General features: G+C 35.4%; 1 protein-coding gene across 6 annotated transcripts in view; it reads left to right on the top strand.

Annotated features, from left to right (window-relative positions):
* LOC117421912 (spermatid perinuclear RNA-binding protein-like) overlaps positions 1-13,283 on the top strand; it is a 108,340-nt gene extending 95,057 nt beyond the window's left edge. For 5 of the 6 annotated variants that reach the window (XM_058987088.1, XM_058987084.1, XM_058987085.1 and 2 more), the window contains 6 exons: positions 71-229; positions 1,752-1,886; positions 2,212-2,352; positions 2,752-2,875; positions 3,039-3,089; positions 7,627-13,283. In XM_058987088.1, coding sequence (XP_058843071.1) covers positions 71-229; positions 1,752-1,886; positions 2,212-2,352; positions 2,752-2,875; positions 3,039-3,089; positions 7,627-7,721 — 705 coding nt within the window. In that variant the 3' untranslated portion in view covers positions 7,722-13,283. Of the gene's footprint in view, positions 1-70; positions 230-1,751; positions 1,887-2,211; positions 2,353-2,751; positions 2,876-3,038; positions 3,090-5,367; positions 5,851-7,626 lie in introns of those variants that run through there. The other variant, XM_058987089.1, reaches the window with a different exon arrangement.
* Positions 13,284-16,547: the final 3,264 nt, after the last annotated feature.

The raw sequence follows: 16,547 nt of genomic DNA, 5'->3' as shown, positions 1-16,547 counted from the left end.
GGCATCCACTAAACCATGTTTTCATATATTCTCTAAATAGATGTGTTTTTTTATTTTTTTTATTCTGCAGGTTTTGCAGGCAATGGGTTACCCAACTGGTTTTGACACAGATATGGACAGTATGAGCGCAGATGAAAAATCAGACGGTGAAGGAAAAAATGAGACTGTGCCTACAAACTCGAACAATAATACAGCAAACTCCACAACAGACAGCTCCAATACACTGGAGGTATTACATCACAAGTATATGAGGTCATAGTCTGATTTGTACTGAAACACCAAGCCTGCTATCATTCGAGCATCTTTCAGTACTAAGTAACTTTACAGCAAGACTACTGGATAACTGATCCATGAGTTTCCATTTTTATACTTTAAATAATTAATAGAAAAATGGACACAGATGTATATTGTCGTTCCTATACTATTGGATCGGTCTGCAGTTTAGAGTGAAGGCATCTTTCCAAGACCTTTATACATATCTACACTGTTTGAAGGAGTTCATAAAAATAAAAAGGGTTATGTTACTGAATATAGAGATTTTATTAAGAGGATTCAGTCTGATTTCAGGTGTTCAAGCAGTTATTTAGTTTTAACAGATTATGCTGTAACCTAAAATTGATTTTAATCCGGGAATGCATTAAGCAGTTTATTATTATTATTATTATTATTATTATTATTATTATTATTATTATTATTATTATTATTATTATTTGTTTATTTAGCGGATGCCTTTATCCAAGGTGACTTGCAGAGACTAGGGTGTGTGAACTATGCATCAGCTGCAGAGTCACTTACAACTACATCTCACCCAAAAGACAAGGAGGTTAAGTGACTTGCACAGGGTCACACAATGAGACAGTGGCTGAGGTGGGATTTGAACCAGGGACCTCCTAGTTACAAGCCCTTTTCTTTAACCACTGGACCACACAGTATGAAAATAGCCATGCTTTATTTTGCATTGCTTTCAAAGCTGTGTCTGGTTACCCACTGCTACCGATCCTGCTTAAAACAGTAAATCTATTCTTTTTTCCTCTACAAACATTAAAGAAGTGGATTGATGTTGAATTAAAACTCCATTAGGAATCAGACATTAATTCTGTTGTTCTGGCTGATAAGGACTTTACCACAGCACCATGATGGATAAGAACAGATTGTATAAACATCTACTAAACTGGTTAAGCATTTTGTGAAGTTAAACCTTTCACTAAAACCCCTGGTTGTTTTTATGACTGATCTTTGTGTTGTTGAACTTGGTTACGCAAACATTTAACAAGTACTGTAGTTGGCTTCTATCAAAACACCCCCTTCCATTTTACACGTTTCACAGTAGTACGTAGACATTTTGTGCTGCTGTGGTTTGAAAGGTCTGAAATTACTTTCCTTTTGGCATAAATGATTAATTCTCATTAAAAATACATACATGCTGCTTCAAGGTCTGTTTTAAAATGTGGATAGCGTATACAAAATTCTCCACTTTCGACCCGCTTTATAATTTCGCCTGTCACATATATTGTGTTAAAACTGTATTAGTTAGCAAACTCAGAGTTCTGCAGATGTCAGCTGATTTAATAACCTGTCTCTGCAGTGTGAATGAAAAGGGTTTATCCACTTATGTTTCCCAACTGAATTAATCTTTGTCTGGCTTGCTAATTTCTTCATATGCAGTAATGCAGGGGTATGCCTATTATAGTCTTACTTTCTCAACTGAGAAGCTTCATGGCTCTTCTGTTTAACAAATGTTTTTTGGACAGGTACGAACTCAGGGTCCTATCCTTACTGCCAGTGGCAAAAACCCAGTCATGGAACTGAATGAAAAAAGAAGGGGTTTAAAATATGAGCTTATATCAGAGTCCGGTGGGAGTCACGACAAACGGTTTGTAATGGAGGTATGTAATATATTTTAAATCAAAGTAATGCATACATTTCTACATCTGACTTTTCTGTGCCCTGGGAATATTGTAGAAAAAGTGAAAATTGTAGCGCCCCCAACCCTATAAGCAATGTAAAGCTGTTGGAGGACGCTTGTTGAGAAAGCTCTTTTGGCTTCTTTTCTGTTTTAAAACTTAGACAAATTTCAGGGGTCTCATCAGAAAGTGAAGCCGTGGAGATCAGCAGCTCAAAGTAACAACTCATGTTTATTATGTCCAGTCACTCATAAGAACTCGCAAGTGTAAGTTTTATGCATAATATTTCCCCCCCTGTTTTGTAAAGGTGGAAGTTGATGGACAGAAATTCAAAGGAGCAGGGCCTAACAAGAAAGTTGCGAAGGCCAGCGCGGCTCTGGCTGCCCTTGACAAACTCTTTTCCGGACCGAATGCAGCAGGCATTAAGAAAAAGAAGATTATTCCACAGGTCATACCTTCTGTTACTTTCAATGTGAACTGCAGCCTTTGCGCATTATTTATAAAGATAACCAATTTGTTAATTCATATCAAAGCTTGTTCTGTGTTCTTTAAAAAGGGGGAAAAAAAAACATTGATCTGAAAGAAACCTGCTAATTCACTGGCATGTACACTTTTATCAGGAGGATATTTTATACTGTAACAGCCCTATATAGTAGAACCCTAACCCATAAAGGCTTAGAATGGTAATGAAGATCAGCATGGGAATTGATTATGAATATTATAACTAAATAAGGAGGTTTAACAGAATATTTGCAAGGCATTTCGGATATCAAATATTAACATGATTTCTTTTTTTGTGCTGTCACAGTAGTTGTAAATGGTAATTGTATTCTTTTATCATTGCTAGACTAAAGGGGCTGTAGCCACAGCAGCATCTGTAGCTGCTCAGGTTGCAAGGGGGAGAGGGAGAGTGGCTCTGCCCAGGGGAGCCTTTGTCAGTGCTGCTGCTGCTCCGGGATATGTGACCCCAGGTATTCTAATGTGAAATTCAGAATTCCATACTGAAGCTTGATATAAATGCCAACAAAATGGTGTTTTGCATAATTGTCACACTGTAAATCTAGTAGAGAAAAGCACATGTTCTTGTGGCGTTGTAAGTTTCTTCTGTTTAATATTAATAACCCTTCTTTGTAGGTTACGGGACACCCTATGGATACAGTGCAGCAGCTGCCGCTCCTGCTTACGGTATGTGCATCACTTGATATTATAGCAGACGTGAATATGCACAGTTCTTTTATTAAAAGGTGTAGTATGCAAAGTTCCCTAAAACAGTAATACAAATGGCAGTCCATTTTCAAAAATAAAGAAAAAAAGCCAAATTTTAGAATTTGAAAACAATAAACCATGACCTTTTGGTTCTTCCGGTGGTTGGAGCAAGCCTTGCTAAGCTTTGCCTGACTGTCAGAGGACTGCTCGTTAAACTGTCTGTTCCCTTCCATTATGATTCTGGACATTTTCTTAAATGTAGTCTAAGCGCTTACAGCCAATATGGGCTCTATTCAAAGCAAACCTATGTATCAGACAGACTCAGGGGTATGAAGCCAATGCCATGTATTTAATAGAACGGTAACTTTCAAATAAAGGTATGTAACCGTGCTCGTCACACAATCAGTACATTTGCTGCCTCCTTATACCTGCTTTATATAACACTTAAATCTTGATTTAAAACAAAACAGAGGTGTGTGTGTGTGTCTGTGTGTGTGTGTGTGTGTGTATATATAATATATATATATATATATATATATATATATATATATATATATATATATATATATATAATGTGTGTGTGTGTGTGTGTATATATATATATATATATATATATATATATATAGTGTGTGTGTGTGTGTGTATATATATATATATATATAATTAGACACAATAACTTTTTGCACTTTTGCGCACTTGTATTATTTACAAATTAAATCCAAACACACAGGAACATAACAGCTTGAACAAAAACACTACACACACAACTCTTCAAACAAACAGCACCCAAGCACAGCTCTCGCAGTACCCTTCTCACTGTTACACTCCTTCTCAGTTCCACCTAGTCTTACATAGCCCACACCAAACATTCATCCTTTGTTCTTTTTATCGGGTGTGACCAGAGGTAATTGACAATCAACCATTAAATTACCACCTGGCCACATTCCACACTTTTCAATAAAACAATCACAGTTCAATTAAACAGTTACATTCACCTGTGGCTGTGCATGGGCAGCCACAAACATTTATGAGTGTGCCTCTGCCCTGCCCACATCTCCCCCTACTCTGCCATGATATCTATATCTATATAATAAAATTAGCACATATGCTCGCTTTACAGTACGAGGATGCTGAACACTTCAGTTGTCATTAACGGCTTACATTTTTGTCCCAACATTTACAAAACGTTCCCCTATTTTTCTGTGGCATAGGAAAACGAATGACTACCCGTTTTGTATTTTGGTTGCTTTGAATGAGCCTCATGTGCAAGTGGTGACGGAGTTGAGCCACAGTATAGCAATATAGAGATGTGGTTCTTGTTAAAATGATTCTTGTGTGGGGCATGAGGGTGTTGAATGAATGTGCAAGTGGATCATTTTTATTGAGCCACTTTTCATTCATAATTAATCTGTGGAAAGCAATTTGAAAGAGGCCTTCACAATAATGTCACCATTTCTCACATAAAGACTTTATTCAGTGTCTTAATGTGGTGCAAAGTCTAGTATTTGGCTGTAAGAGCATTGCTTCTAAAAGCTGTTGCATGCTAGTAATTCCCACTACAGTCATCTAATGCTGTTAAATAATAATACCTACTGTTGCTGCTTTGTGATTTCTAAATGGGAATGTAAGAAAAACAGAACGGAAGAACAGGTATAATCTAGAGGCCACAAGAACTTAGACAGACTGAACAACAAAACAAAACAGGAAACTTTAAAATCCATCTTTCCAGGTGTGTCTTTCAAATACACCGTACTGTCCAGTGCCTCCTTATTCCTTCAAGAATACTGATACGATTTTAAAGGGCACATTTCCTTAGTAATGTGAAAAAAGATTCTTATGAAAAGCCTAAGAATAGAAAGTAGTACAATTGCCTTTATTGTCTTTTGGCAAATAAATATCTTTCCTTTTACATTGGATAATTCCGACTTGGTTCTTATACATACAGTATGTATCAATTTGAATACACTGTGATCCTTAAACTAATATTAAAATACAACATACGTTTACCTCAAGTTTCATTTTTAGGTAAAACGCTGAGTATGTCTTCAAAGCTGGAAGGCAGTGACTAGCTGTGATGGCGGCTCTGTTTTATATTCATAGTATGTCGACTCTGTCTCTTGGGTGATGTACTGTTCTTGAAAACAGTATTGATTGACTTAGCTGGAAAGATGAATGGTAACAAACCTGTAGGTTTTGGACCCGATTTTATTGGACCGCTGAACTTATTTGGAGTCCTTTTCGTTTCTTCTCTCTGTAGGTTTACCCAAGAGAATGCTTCTGTTACCAGTTATGAAATTCCCAACATATCCTGTACCACACTACTCATTCTTTTAGTACAGTCTCCAAAAAAAGTTTTATCCAAGTTAACAACACTGTAAAAAAAAAAAAAAAAAAAAACTACTATCTTTCAAAAAGTTAAAAAAAAAAAAAAAAAAAAAATTCTTGAACATGTACATTAGCAAAACCATTCGTAAAGTACATCTTTATTTTTTTTTCTTCTTGCTTCTATTAATTTTAACAGAAGAAACTGCAGGTTAAGTTCTATTAAAACTTGAAGGATACGTACTGTGAAATGTTACCTTATTCTCACAATATAACGTATACCAACCTTTTGTTATAGAGGAGAATTAAACGGAAGCCTCAAAATATTACAACTTCTGTAAAACGAATCAAAGGGTATGTGAAGAATGTACAGAGTATAAACCACTGATTTACCAATAAAATGTTTTATCTTAAAGAACCAGAGTATGTTTTTGCCTGTTTTATAATCTGATTAGGATCCATCCAGATCCAATATTATTTGGACATGTTCATGTTGCACAACTAGTAAACAACGTGGGTGCAAAATGCATCATTCAGATGGTTTGCTTCTAATTGTGAAACATCAACACTTTTCCTTTGGAGAAGTAACTGGAATCATAGGAAATTATAAAACAAATCCAATGATCTAAATTTTAAGTGAATGAAACATTTGGACAACAGTACATATGTTAGCCTTTGTGTAAGCACAGGCTTTCCCACTGCACTATTTTTAAATATCATTAGCAAAAAGGGTAAAGGCTCCCTGCGAGATAAAATAGCATTGTGGTTGCACCACTTCCAGTTCGAGGTTCTGGTACTGATCGTACACTTGGTTCTTGTGGCCTTCCTGTGTATTTTCTCAACAAAAGACACTTTGCTGATGTGTGTGTATATATATATATATATATATATATATATATATATATATATATATATATATATATATATATATATATATATATATATATATATATATATAGGGTGTCAGTAATACTAGCTTTGAACAAATAGTGATTTTTCTACATCTACAAAATGGAAAATCTAAAGCAGCAACAAGGTCCCCATGGATAGTTGCAACCTAATTGTCCCAATTTTTTGTTGAGTGCTACTGTGAAATGTGACCTCCCTTCTCATCCACGGGCCAGCATAGGTTTATGTTTTACAGCGAAAAAGTATAATGCAAAAAACTATAGAATACTGCTACATTTTGTGCTGCCCATATTGAATAATTCACCAACACCAGTTAATGGCATTTTATTCTGGTCTGCCTGAATAATTTACCAATTTTCTAAATGTAGTTTAAAAGCACAGTAAATCATTTTGGGGGTTTACAATCCTGTAGTGAATATACTGATTGCTATTTTAAGTGGCTTCATGAACTATTGTTTGGATTGTCAGGAGTGTTTGACTGGAAACAGATCCCTTGAGATGGACTATCTTGTTTTCATGGGTGCCCTTTATATAAAGGTGAACCTGCCATAGTCGGAATCCTTGTAAAGTGGTTGTAAATACAGGTACTGTATTCCTATTACAGACCAGGGAAGGGGCTTGCTCTTCAATTCATTTATCATTAGGACATGCTGTTGCTGGCCCGTAGCTGAAGCAGAGCCATCAGTGATGTGAAAAAGCACTGCTGATTTAGCTATTTGTGTAATTTATTAAATATTTATCATACAGCTTTGCACTATGGTTCCATACAGATTTATTCTGTTTTTTTATCTGTACCATTTTGGGAGAAAGCTTGCCGTGATTTTGCAGGATGAACATTTTCTTTAGTTTGCCCTGAAGGAGAGCCGACAGCATAGTCTTTCTTCTGATATGGCCCCATTTTCTTATAAACTGAACCACAGTAAATCAGCACAGTCTTTTCACAGCATGATGGCAGCCATTGTATAATACGATTTCTCCAAAGTCACTTTTAATTTGTGTCTGTTCAGAGTTACTAACCACATTGTCTATAAACTTTCCGAGTTGCTGCATTTTTTTTTTTTTTTTACATTTCTCTGCTTTATTTCGAATGAGCTCAAAGTTTGTCAGCAGTGGTAACTGTGCAACTTCAGTTTTTTTGATGTCTTTATTAACCAGAGATGCCCCTTTGCAATGAAAATTCCACATACAGCTGAAAGAGCAGAGATATATAAATGGAGTATGAGCCTCACCAAAGTCTAAACATTAACCCCCAGTTTCTGCTTCTCTGCTCTTTTCCTCACTGTAGGTGGTTTTTTCATTGACAATCCCTTTTACCAGCCTCGGACCATCGCACCTTTTATTATTCACTTGGGTCCTCAAGATTTCTTCTCTGACTTCTAGAACCATCAGGTTGTGTGTCTCAGAACCAAGTCTTTATTCACTTGTCTTACCAGTCCTGACCTAAACGAAACACAAACAAACATAACTCCTTCAGGTCATTAAACTGGCACAAATGTAGACAACAGCTATATTTTAGCATTTCCATAATGTATATCTCCCATACAAAAAGGTAAAGCAATACTTAATTTGACTTCCAGCTTAACTTAATGCTGAACTCTCTTTGTTATATAGCAATACTCTTGAATTTTAGCTAAAGCTTACTTGAAACCATGTGAATGTTTTGAATTCAAAGTCTGATAGAGCACTATTTAACTTGGATTGTATGTTGCCTAGTATGTGTATATAGAAATATATTTTTTGTCCGGATTAACCACTTCAGTGCCGCAATCTATATGTACCCATACATTAAGGGGATCGCTTTTGCTGCAGACTTTTAAAACCATTTTAATACGCCATGAAACAAATAAATGAATGCAATAACCCATATACACTGTACAAGAAATGTATAATACAGAATGTTCAGTTTCTACTCTAGCTGAAGAGATTATTAATATTACATCAACACAAGGGACATTACTTTTTTCATTAAAAAAATGCAGAGATTAAAAAACAAATACATTTGAAACCATTTTCTCATAAATCAATGGTTGTTTTTTTATTTATGAATGTATTTTATTTCTCTGCTACACTGAGCCTTGAAATTCATACTGTAGCTCTTTTTAAAAATGTATTGAGCACAACACCCCCAGGTTGTACTTGCTGTATTTTATTGGTACACGGGGGCTATGTAAATGCACAATTAAGGGAACATTTTGCCAGAACATTGAGTTCCTCCACCACGAAAAAGCACATATACCATCAGTAAGCACCTCTTTGGATTTATATGTGACGCTTGCACGACACATTCATCTAGGTTTAATATTTTATAAATGCAGGCTTGTTTCAGTGTTTTGTACAAAATAAATTGGCTACATGACATGCTTTTATATACAGTATTAGATACCTATGCTTCCCAAAATACATGTATCCTTAAATAAGCCAGTTTCATAGAGTTGTAGTTCTTGGATCTTGAGCATTATGAGTTTGTACCCTTATGATAGAATACAAAATAGTAGCATCCTGACAAGCTTGGTGACAAATGTGTAATGTTACCAACTGTGCAGACTCTGAATACATCATTGTAATCTTTCCTCATAAATGTGCAATTCTTCATTACAGTGCAGTGCTGCTGCAGTTATACACAGTAGTATACAAGACTTGAATTGACACACAAATGTATTACAAAGATATATTTTATCTAGCTCCCCCCTCCCCAATACACCGGAAAACCTAATTTATGACATGGAAGCTGCTTTTGGGTAGAATTAGATTTATTGCTAATACTGTTTGAGGAAACAAGTCATTTTGAAGCATAACGTTACACCCAACTTAATATGCAAAATCCATTACTGCAATATCCTCAGACAAAGATTCTTTTAATTCAAGCCATTGGTATTTTGCAGAGACGAGGATTCTGAATAAAGAACGTTGTTCAAGTTGTCTTATTTTCTTAATACCTTATGTTAGCAGTTCAACCTAGATTTAAACAATCTTATTTTCTGAAAATGGTTTTACAGTTTGCTTATTGTCCTATTAATGCATTCTATTTGAGTCTTCCATCTATTGACACGCCAAACAGATACCTTGTTTTTAACTGCTTTTCCAAACAAATGCTGAAGTGATTCATTCTGACAAAAGTATTCATTTGTTTTCGGTTTTAAAATACATTTATTAAATTGGAACACTGCAAACTGCTGAAAACAAGTGTTTAAAACATGTAGCTTTGTACCATGAACAACTATAATTACCAAATGCTTTGTTTTTTACTTGAACAGTGTATGATCATGTACAATGTTGGCTAATAATACCTCGGCAACGAAAGATATTCAAATTTCTACATCTCCTCATTCAACAATAGGAATTGAAAATTGGTTTTATTAAAGCACTGCTTTTAAAATATATAAACAGACACATTGGATTTAGATATAATAATGGTAGATATTGGTTAGCCAATACCATGTCTTTTCCTGACCAGCTTGAAATGACTATAGTACTAAGCACACACTATTTGGACCAAATTAGTCACATTTATTAAAAACGCATAACGTATGACATTGAGTTTGAGCCAATACTCGTGAAAAAAGGTCATTGGTGTAAAAAAGAGCAGTGTTGAAATGGAGAATATTTAACCCAAATATATGATGCAATAGTCTTCACTGCTTCACCTAATATATTACAGCAAGGTGATGTTGGATCAAAAAGGTAACATTAAGATATTAAGCTCTGTTTCTGTGTGTCAACCAAGCCTGCAGCATTCTACCACTGAGCTGGGTCAATGCCAGATCTGTCCGAGAGCAGCTTGTTTTAATATGTTATTGTTCCTTTTAAAATCCGTCTCAGGACCCCAACATTCAATTATCTGTGCTCCTCTGAAAGCCATTAACCAACCAAGGAATGGTTTTCTTAAAACAGGACTTGGAATGTAAACAATAAAGACTCGTTCTCATGACTGTGTGATCCATTCCAGGTCTTACTGCACACTTCATTAGACATGCTCTTTAATACTAAAGCTCATAGGAAAACATGTAATGGCTCAAATGGCTCAGAAAATTTGAGACCTGACATTTTAAAGGAACAGAAGTGTATTAATGTAGACCACCCCCTAGTTTGGAATGCTGCCTTTTAAAGCAATCTCTATATAAACCCCTGCCTTTCCATTGACCTGTAGCTGAAGCATGTCGTGAGGATTTAGTCTAAGAATAACACTGTACTGCTTCTTAATTGTATTAGAGTGATGGACGTTGATGGAATGGAAGTAAATATTAGAGGCAAGATAAAATAGATAGAAGATCCTTTGTTATGCAGCACCCTCTTTATATAACGTCAGATTGTTATTGTGGAGTGTTAAACCACTCTTCTGGATCAGTTTCAAGCCCTGTCAGTTAACTTTTTGTTTCGGCTATTAGTTCATTAAAATGGAAGTGAAAGGATGTATACATACCGTAACCCCCTCCCAAAAAACAAACAAACAAACAGTTAGATGTACACATGTATTGTACTGTTTTAAAAGCTACGCATTTGTGTATTTACTATTGAATTACATTTTGCAAGGCGGTCTACACTCCCCTCCCTGCCTCAGCTTTTTCAAGTGATACAATTATTCTATCCCGTGTTTGTTATAAATATCTGTGTTCAAGGTTATTTAATAATGCAAGTCTAATATGACATGCATTTCCTAATAAAATTAGTTTGTCCTTAAAGCTTTAGTTTTAGGGGAAAGGGGTGTTTGTTGGAGGAACCAAACCATTTCATTTAAAACTGCTGAATTATTCACTGGTCCATTTAAGGATTCAATAATTAATTGCAAATTTGTTTTTGTGTTACGTTTTCATTTCTTCATTTTACAATAGAATGATTTTGCAGGAAACTTAAAAGCTAACAAGTGACTTCATACAAATGTTCATTGTCTAATTATATACCATTCTAAAATATAAATAGATATTTTTTTATTGATATTGTTTAAATGTTAGTCTGTAAATAGAATATGAAAATGAACCCTAAATTCAGTTTTATTTTGCATAAAATGTTTATTTACTAAAGCCCTGATACAAATGCTCATTTGTTTGGTTTTAAAACTTTTATTTTTCAAAGCTATTTCTATTATTTGAATTTTTTTGATGTCCTTGTTTTTTTTTAAATCTAATTTGCTTAGTGTTAAATGGTGTCCCATAAAAGGACTGTATATTTTCATTAAGTTGTGTGGAGAAGGATTCAAACAATGCATTAACCAGGGACGTTATTTTGATTTACTGTAAATAAGATAAGCATGCTTGACAATAAGTAATAACAGCAATAAAGGTGCACACTTTCTGTTAAATAAAAAAATATATATACAATTACATTGGTTTTTAAAAAATGATAGTTATGAAACTCAATTGCTTTCTTATATGATCAGTTTAATTTGTTTGCATATGAAAAACGATATACGGTTTAACACACACCTTAATAAACACATTTATCAATTTTTAAAATTGTGCTGTGTCACCAGAACAAACCAGATGGAATTGGATCACTTCTACTGAAGCACAAATCCAGATTTAGCAATATTTCCCTCAGGGTTCAAGGTGGAAAAGCTGATCACTGATATTAACCAGGAGTTTAACTTTTCTGTGTCCCTGTAATGCAGCTGAGGTATACAACAGTTTAGTTCTTATTTGCATGCAAACAAGTAGAAATATATTAGGAAGTGACTAGATAGATAGATACATACATACATAGATGTGGAAATGGATATTGAAAGAATAGCAAGTTTGTCTAATGCTAGGTCAAATTGCTTCCCCAGTATTCTGAACTTAGTCTATAGGTTTTCAATACAAACCATTATTTGAAATGCATGAATATGTGCATTACAACATATATTAAACGCTGGTCTGCCACGCCACAAAGGGCTTTGCAGTGACTGCTGATTGCACACCTTACAGTTAAGGACTGAGGTGGTGAATCTCGAGGTATTTTGATGATTTGTTTTAATAAGAGCTGTGGATCCTGCAGGTGCTTTTTCAATCGCACTGCTGTTAAATTACAGGAGGTGTGGGATTTCTCCACTTCAACCTTTTTGTAGTTTTAAAAACCTAATCGCTAAAAATAAAGACTTGGGCCAGAAATGTACTGTTTGTGTCCGTTTATAAATATTATAAAGTTATAAAATGTTATCTTGTTCCTGATTAGGTTAAGCATTCATAATTTAAGTTCTGAACTTCAAATATTATCCAAGACTTGCAGCACAGAAAACTGGCTGGCTGGTAAAGGCATACAAATGATACGTGTTGGAGTTGGAATGTTTATTTGAAAGAACCGGAAGTAAGCCTTTAGCACTTGCTGCGTAACTTGCATATGATCATAGCTTGTTTTGAATGTACACTTTACTAGTGGAATGTATGAATGTAGAAAAAAAGAGCTACATCCATTTTATAAAAAATATATAAACAAGCTTTTTACAACAGTATTTATGAAGTATGAATTATTGATTGGGCCTTTGAGCCTGTTGGTGTTTACACTTTATTTTGAAGTTTGCGACAGTGGAGTTTTCATGTTCACACCTCAATACATTGTGCAGTGGTGCATTCATTATTGCTGTAAATATTATTTTTCAGTTCGTTTTACGTATATGTTGGTGAAACCAACAAGACAGATCTGGTTTACCTGGCTTGCTCTTATTATAAAATTATACAGAGGATGGGTCCTCTTGAATTAACTCTGAAAAAAAAGTAGAAAATGTGAAATGGTGATTGTACGCAAGTTTTGTGACTGAAATGCGCTTTAGTAAAAGCAGTTTTTAGTGGTTAAATAGATTCATGTTTGCTAGTTCTATGTAATGAAACTAATAGTAGAAAATCACAATGGCGATCTGCTCTTTGTCACTGTTATCTGCCATAATTTATGCTTGAACATTTAAAGTGCTGATTCACTTGAAAGTGTCAACATTTTCTTAAAACAAGAAAATAAAAGCAGAATGTTAAAGAATTCCTGCCGTGCTGGTGTTTTTATATATTGTCTGTTATTGACTCACTAATGCAACACTATTAAAACCTACATACTAGCCAAACGATGGGAGCCAACCTGTAGCCCACAATCCGTACCTGTAGCTCCCAGGGCCTTATTTGAGTGGAAACAGGGGTGTCCAGTGTTGAACTTTTCTGTGATTTGGTCCAATGTAGCATGCCTGTTGCTGATCACAATACATTGCACACACCTGCAGGCTCCATCCATCAGATCTCTGCAAACATTGCCATTCTAGTCTGTATGGCCACGTTGGTCAATGCAGCCTCTGTGTTGAGGGATAAACGATTGCACAGGCCTCCACTATCAGGCCACGTGCAAAGTCACCGCTTTCCCATTATTATTTCAGAATGGTTGCACACAGCTTTCACAAAGCATATACTGGTCTAGTGGATCACATGACTCATTGTGTAGCCACAGGCATTCCCATTCCTATCAGACTTGACTTACTACATTTTTTTGGACAGAAAGATTATATTTTGGTTCTAAAAACCATGATGTGGGTGTGGGGTAGTTTTTTTTTTTTTTTTTTTTATGCTACAATAAAAGTGTGAAGATTAGCAAATTTAGGATTTACTGGTAAATGTTGACATTTACCAAGTAAAGTGGTAAATTATTAGTATTATTAACCTTTATTAATTTCTTAGCAGACGCCCATATCCAGGATGACTTACAGTCGTAAACAAAAATACATTTCAAGAATAACAGTACAAGTATTAATACAATTAAGAGCAAATGTCCAAAATAAACATGATAACGCTTTACTTTGGACATTTACCGGTAAATCAAGAATAACCAAGTTCCTTTACCAGTAAGCTTTGGGAAATGTCCAAAAAGCCATGTATTTCTTCATAATTCCAGACATTTAAGATTTACCAGATTCTGACTTTTATTGTAACACATACAATTAAAAGGTAGTGTTTGGGGCGCAGTGTATGTTAAAATGCAGTTTAAGATACACATCAACAGATGGATGCAGATTAATATAAAGGAAAAAGGACAGACGCAACAGAGCTGCCAATTAATATAATTCTATCCATTTTTGAGTTTTGAGTGACAGCTCTTGTTATTTGATACTATTAATCATTTGAATGCTTAATCCATTCTTAACATTTCAAACTATCTCAACATCTAAAAACACCCCAATGACTGAAAACAGGAGGGGGATTATGATTATCAAAACTGGTTTAGTTTAGGTGTCTTGTCTGTCAAAGTTATTTATGTACTCAACCAATCCAGAAATCATTACTGCATACAATGCATATCCTGCCTTCCTTGTGCCCTCCTTGGCAGGAATTGAAGTCCAAATAAACTGGAATTATGCAGGTGTCTGTGTCCATCTAACTGTCTGAAACCAGCCAGCCAGCCAGCTAGAAGTTAGGCTAACATCACTAGGCTGCCAGGGTTTCTACATACAGACTGGACATCCTGGCAGGATTTACTGTACAAACAATGGCACCTTTCTTGTTAAACGGAACTGATGTATCTAAATGCTGTCATGGCTGTCTACATTTTTGTATATACTTATTTATGTATTACTGGGTTACAGCAGCAATGCACAGTACACTGAAAAACACATGAACAGATGACAGGACAGAATTAAAAGAGAATGGGCATTAAACAGTACTCATAACAGTGTTAAAGGTGCTGTGAATATGTCCTCACCTTACAAAAGTGCTACCTAGCAATGAACATGATACAAACTTATGGAAAAGTAGACCATGCATTTCATGCTTCATCTTCTAAGTGCATTTAAAGCATGGCCACGTGATGACACAGAGGCTCCACACAAACAAGGTTAGGGAGCTGTTGGATGAGATAAGGAAGGGTGCAAACATACAAACACAGCAATGCCTTGGTGGGATGGGAACAGTGCATTTGGTTGGTCAGTTGTTTAACTTGTAACTACTGCTGTGTTTTAAAAAAAAAAAGTTTTTACCAAAAGCGCATTCTCTGCTCCGCAGTTCCCATTGGTTTTCCTGCCAGTTGCCAAGGCAAAACACAAAATGTCAAGCCCTCAGATTAGTGTGGTGGCTCAGAACACCTTCGGGCTCTGCAGTGTTTTTCATACAGAAGCTGACACTAGCTGTGCATGAATTAAAACACGTCGGTTCTTCAATCTTGTGTTGTCTTCTTGAAATCCTGAATACAGTACTATTGCAGAACTCAATGACAGAAGGGATTACAGATTACCAGCAAATGTTTTCTCTGAAAACACTTTTCAAAAGAAGCAGGAGCATATGCAGATTTGTGTCATTAATGTTGATCATTAGGATACATTTCTCTCTGTAATGAGATGACTTTTCATATTTCAATTAGAGAAGCTAGACTTAATGTGATTAGAATTAGAATTTTTTTCTTCTAATTTTTGCACATTCTGCCTACTTTGTTTTTTTGTAATAATTACATTGACTTGTTTTTGTAAGAAAACAATATATAATTGCACATTTCAAAATGTACAGTATTTAGAGGTTTGTGTGTGTTATCAGGTACCACAGTGATATACTGTACATTTTACAATTGCAGTACATCAAAACACTTGCTTATCTGTAATGACCTTAATGTACAACAGCTATGACTCCATATACAGTACCATCCTGTCAGTGGTAATTGATTAATGATAGAGTTCTTTACAATAATAAAAAAAGGTGCCAAGATCTTGTTCTGGGAAAATGTAATACAACATCTGCTTTGACTACTCCAAGCTGCTGAATTTCCCTGCTTACATATGCACTGCATAGTCACGGGACAATATATTAGGACTAATGTTTAGGCTGTCACTATTGGGGCAGGTGCTGCATCATGTGTTACACAGCTAGGAATGTTGTATTGCAGCAGAGGGTCACCACAATTTAAACATTTATTTTCAGATCTTCGCATAAGCAATGATTTCATATGTCCTGTCACTAAGTGTATATCTTTATGTATAAATACACACACCGTAACATCAGCAAGAAATCTGTAATGGAGAAGACTACTCAGTCCAGTGCCAATCAATCAGTATGTTGTAAATAAGCCAACATATTTTTATTTTTTAATGTAAGGTAAGTCCTGCGCTATTTTGGAGCAGTCTAATTTCAGCCTGCGGAGAGGAGCTGATGACAAGATGATTTTTTTCACGGTGACGCCATTGCCAGCCAAGCAGGCCAATGACATCAGGACACCTGCACTGATAACCAGTGTCTCTTCCACTCAGATTGCTAATGTGGCGAGCAGCCTGCAACTGAA

The sequence above is a fragment of the Acipenser ruthenus genome, chromosome 15 (genome assembly GCF_902713425.1).
Source record: "Acipenser ruthenus chromosome 15, fAciRut3.2 maternal haplotype, whole genome shotgun sequence".
Classification (NCBI taxonomy): domain Eukaryota; kingdom Metazoa; phylum Chordata; class Actinopteri; order Acipenseriformes; family Acipenseridae; genus Acipenser; species Acipenser ruthenus.
Note: the sequence above shows the minus strand (reverse complement) of the source record. Positions and strands in the feature narration are given on the sequence as shown.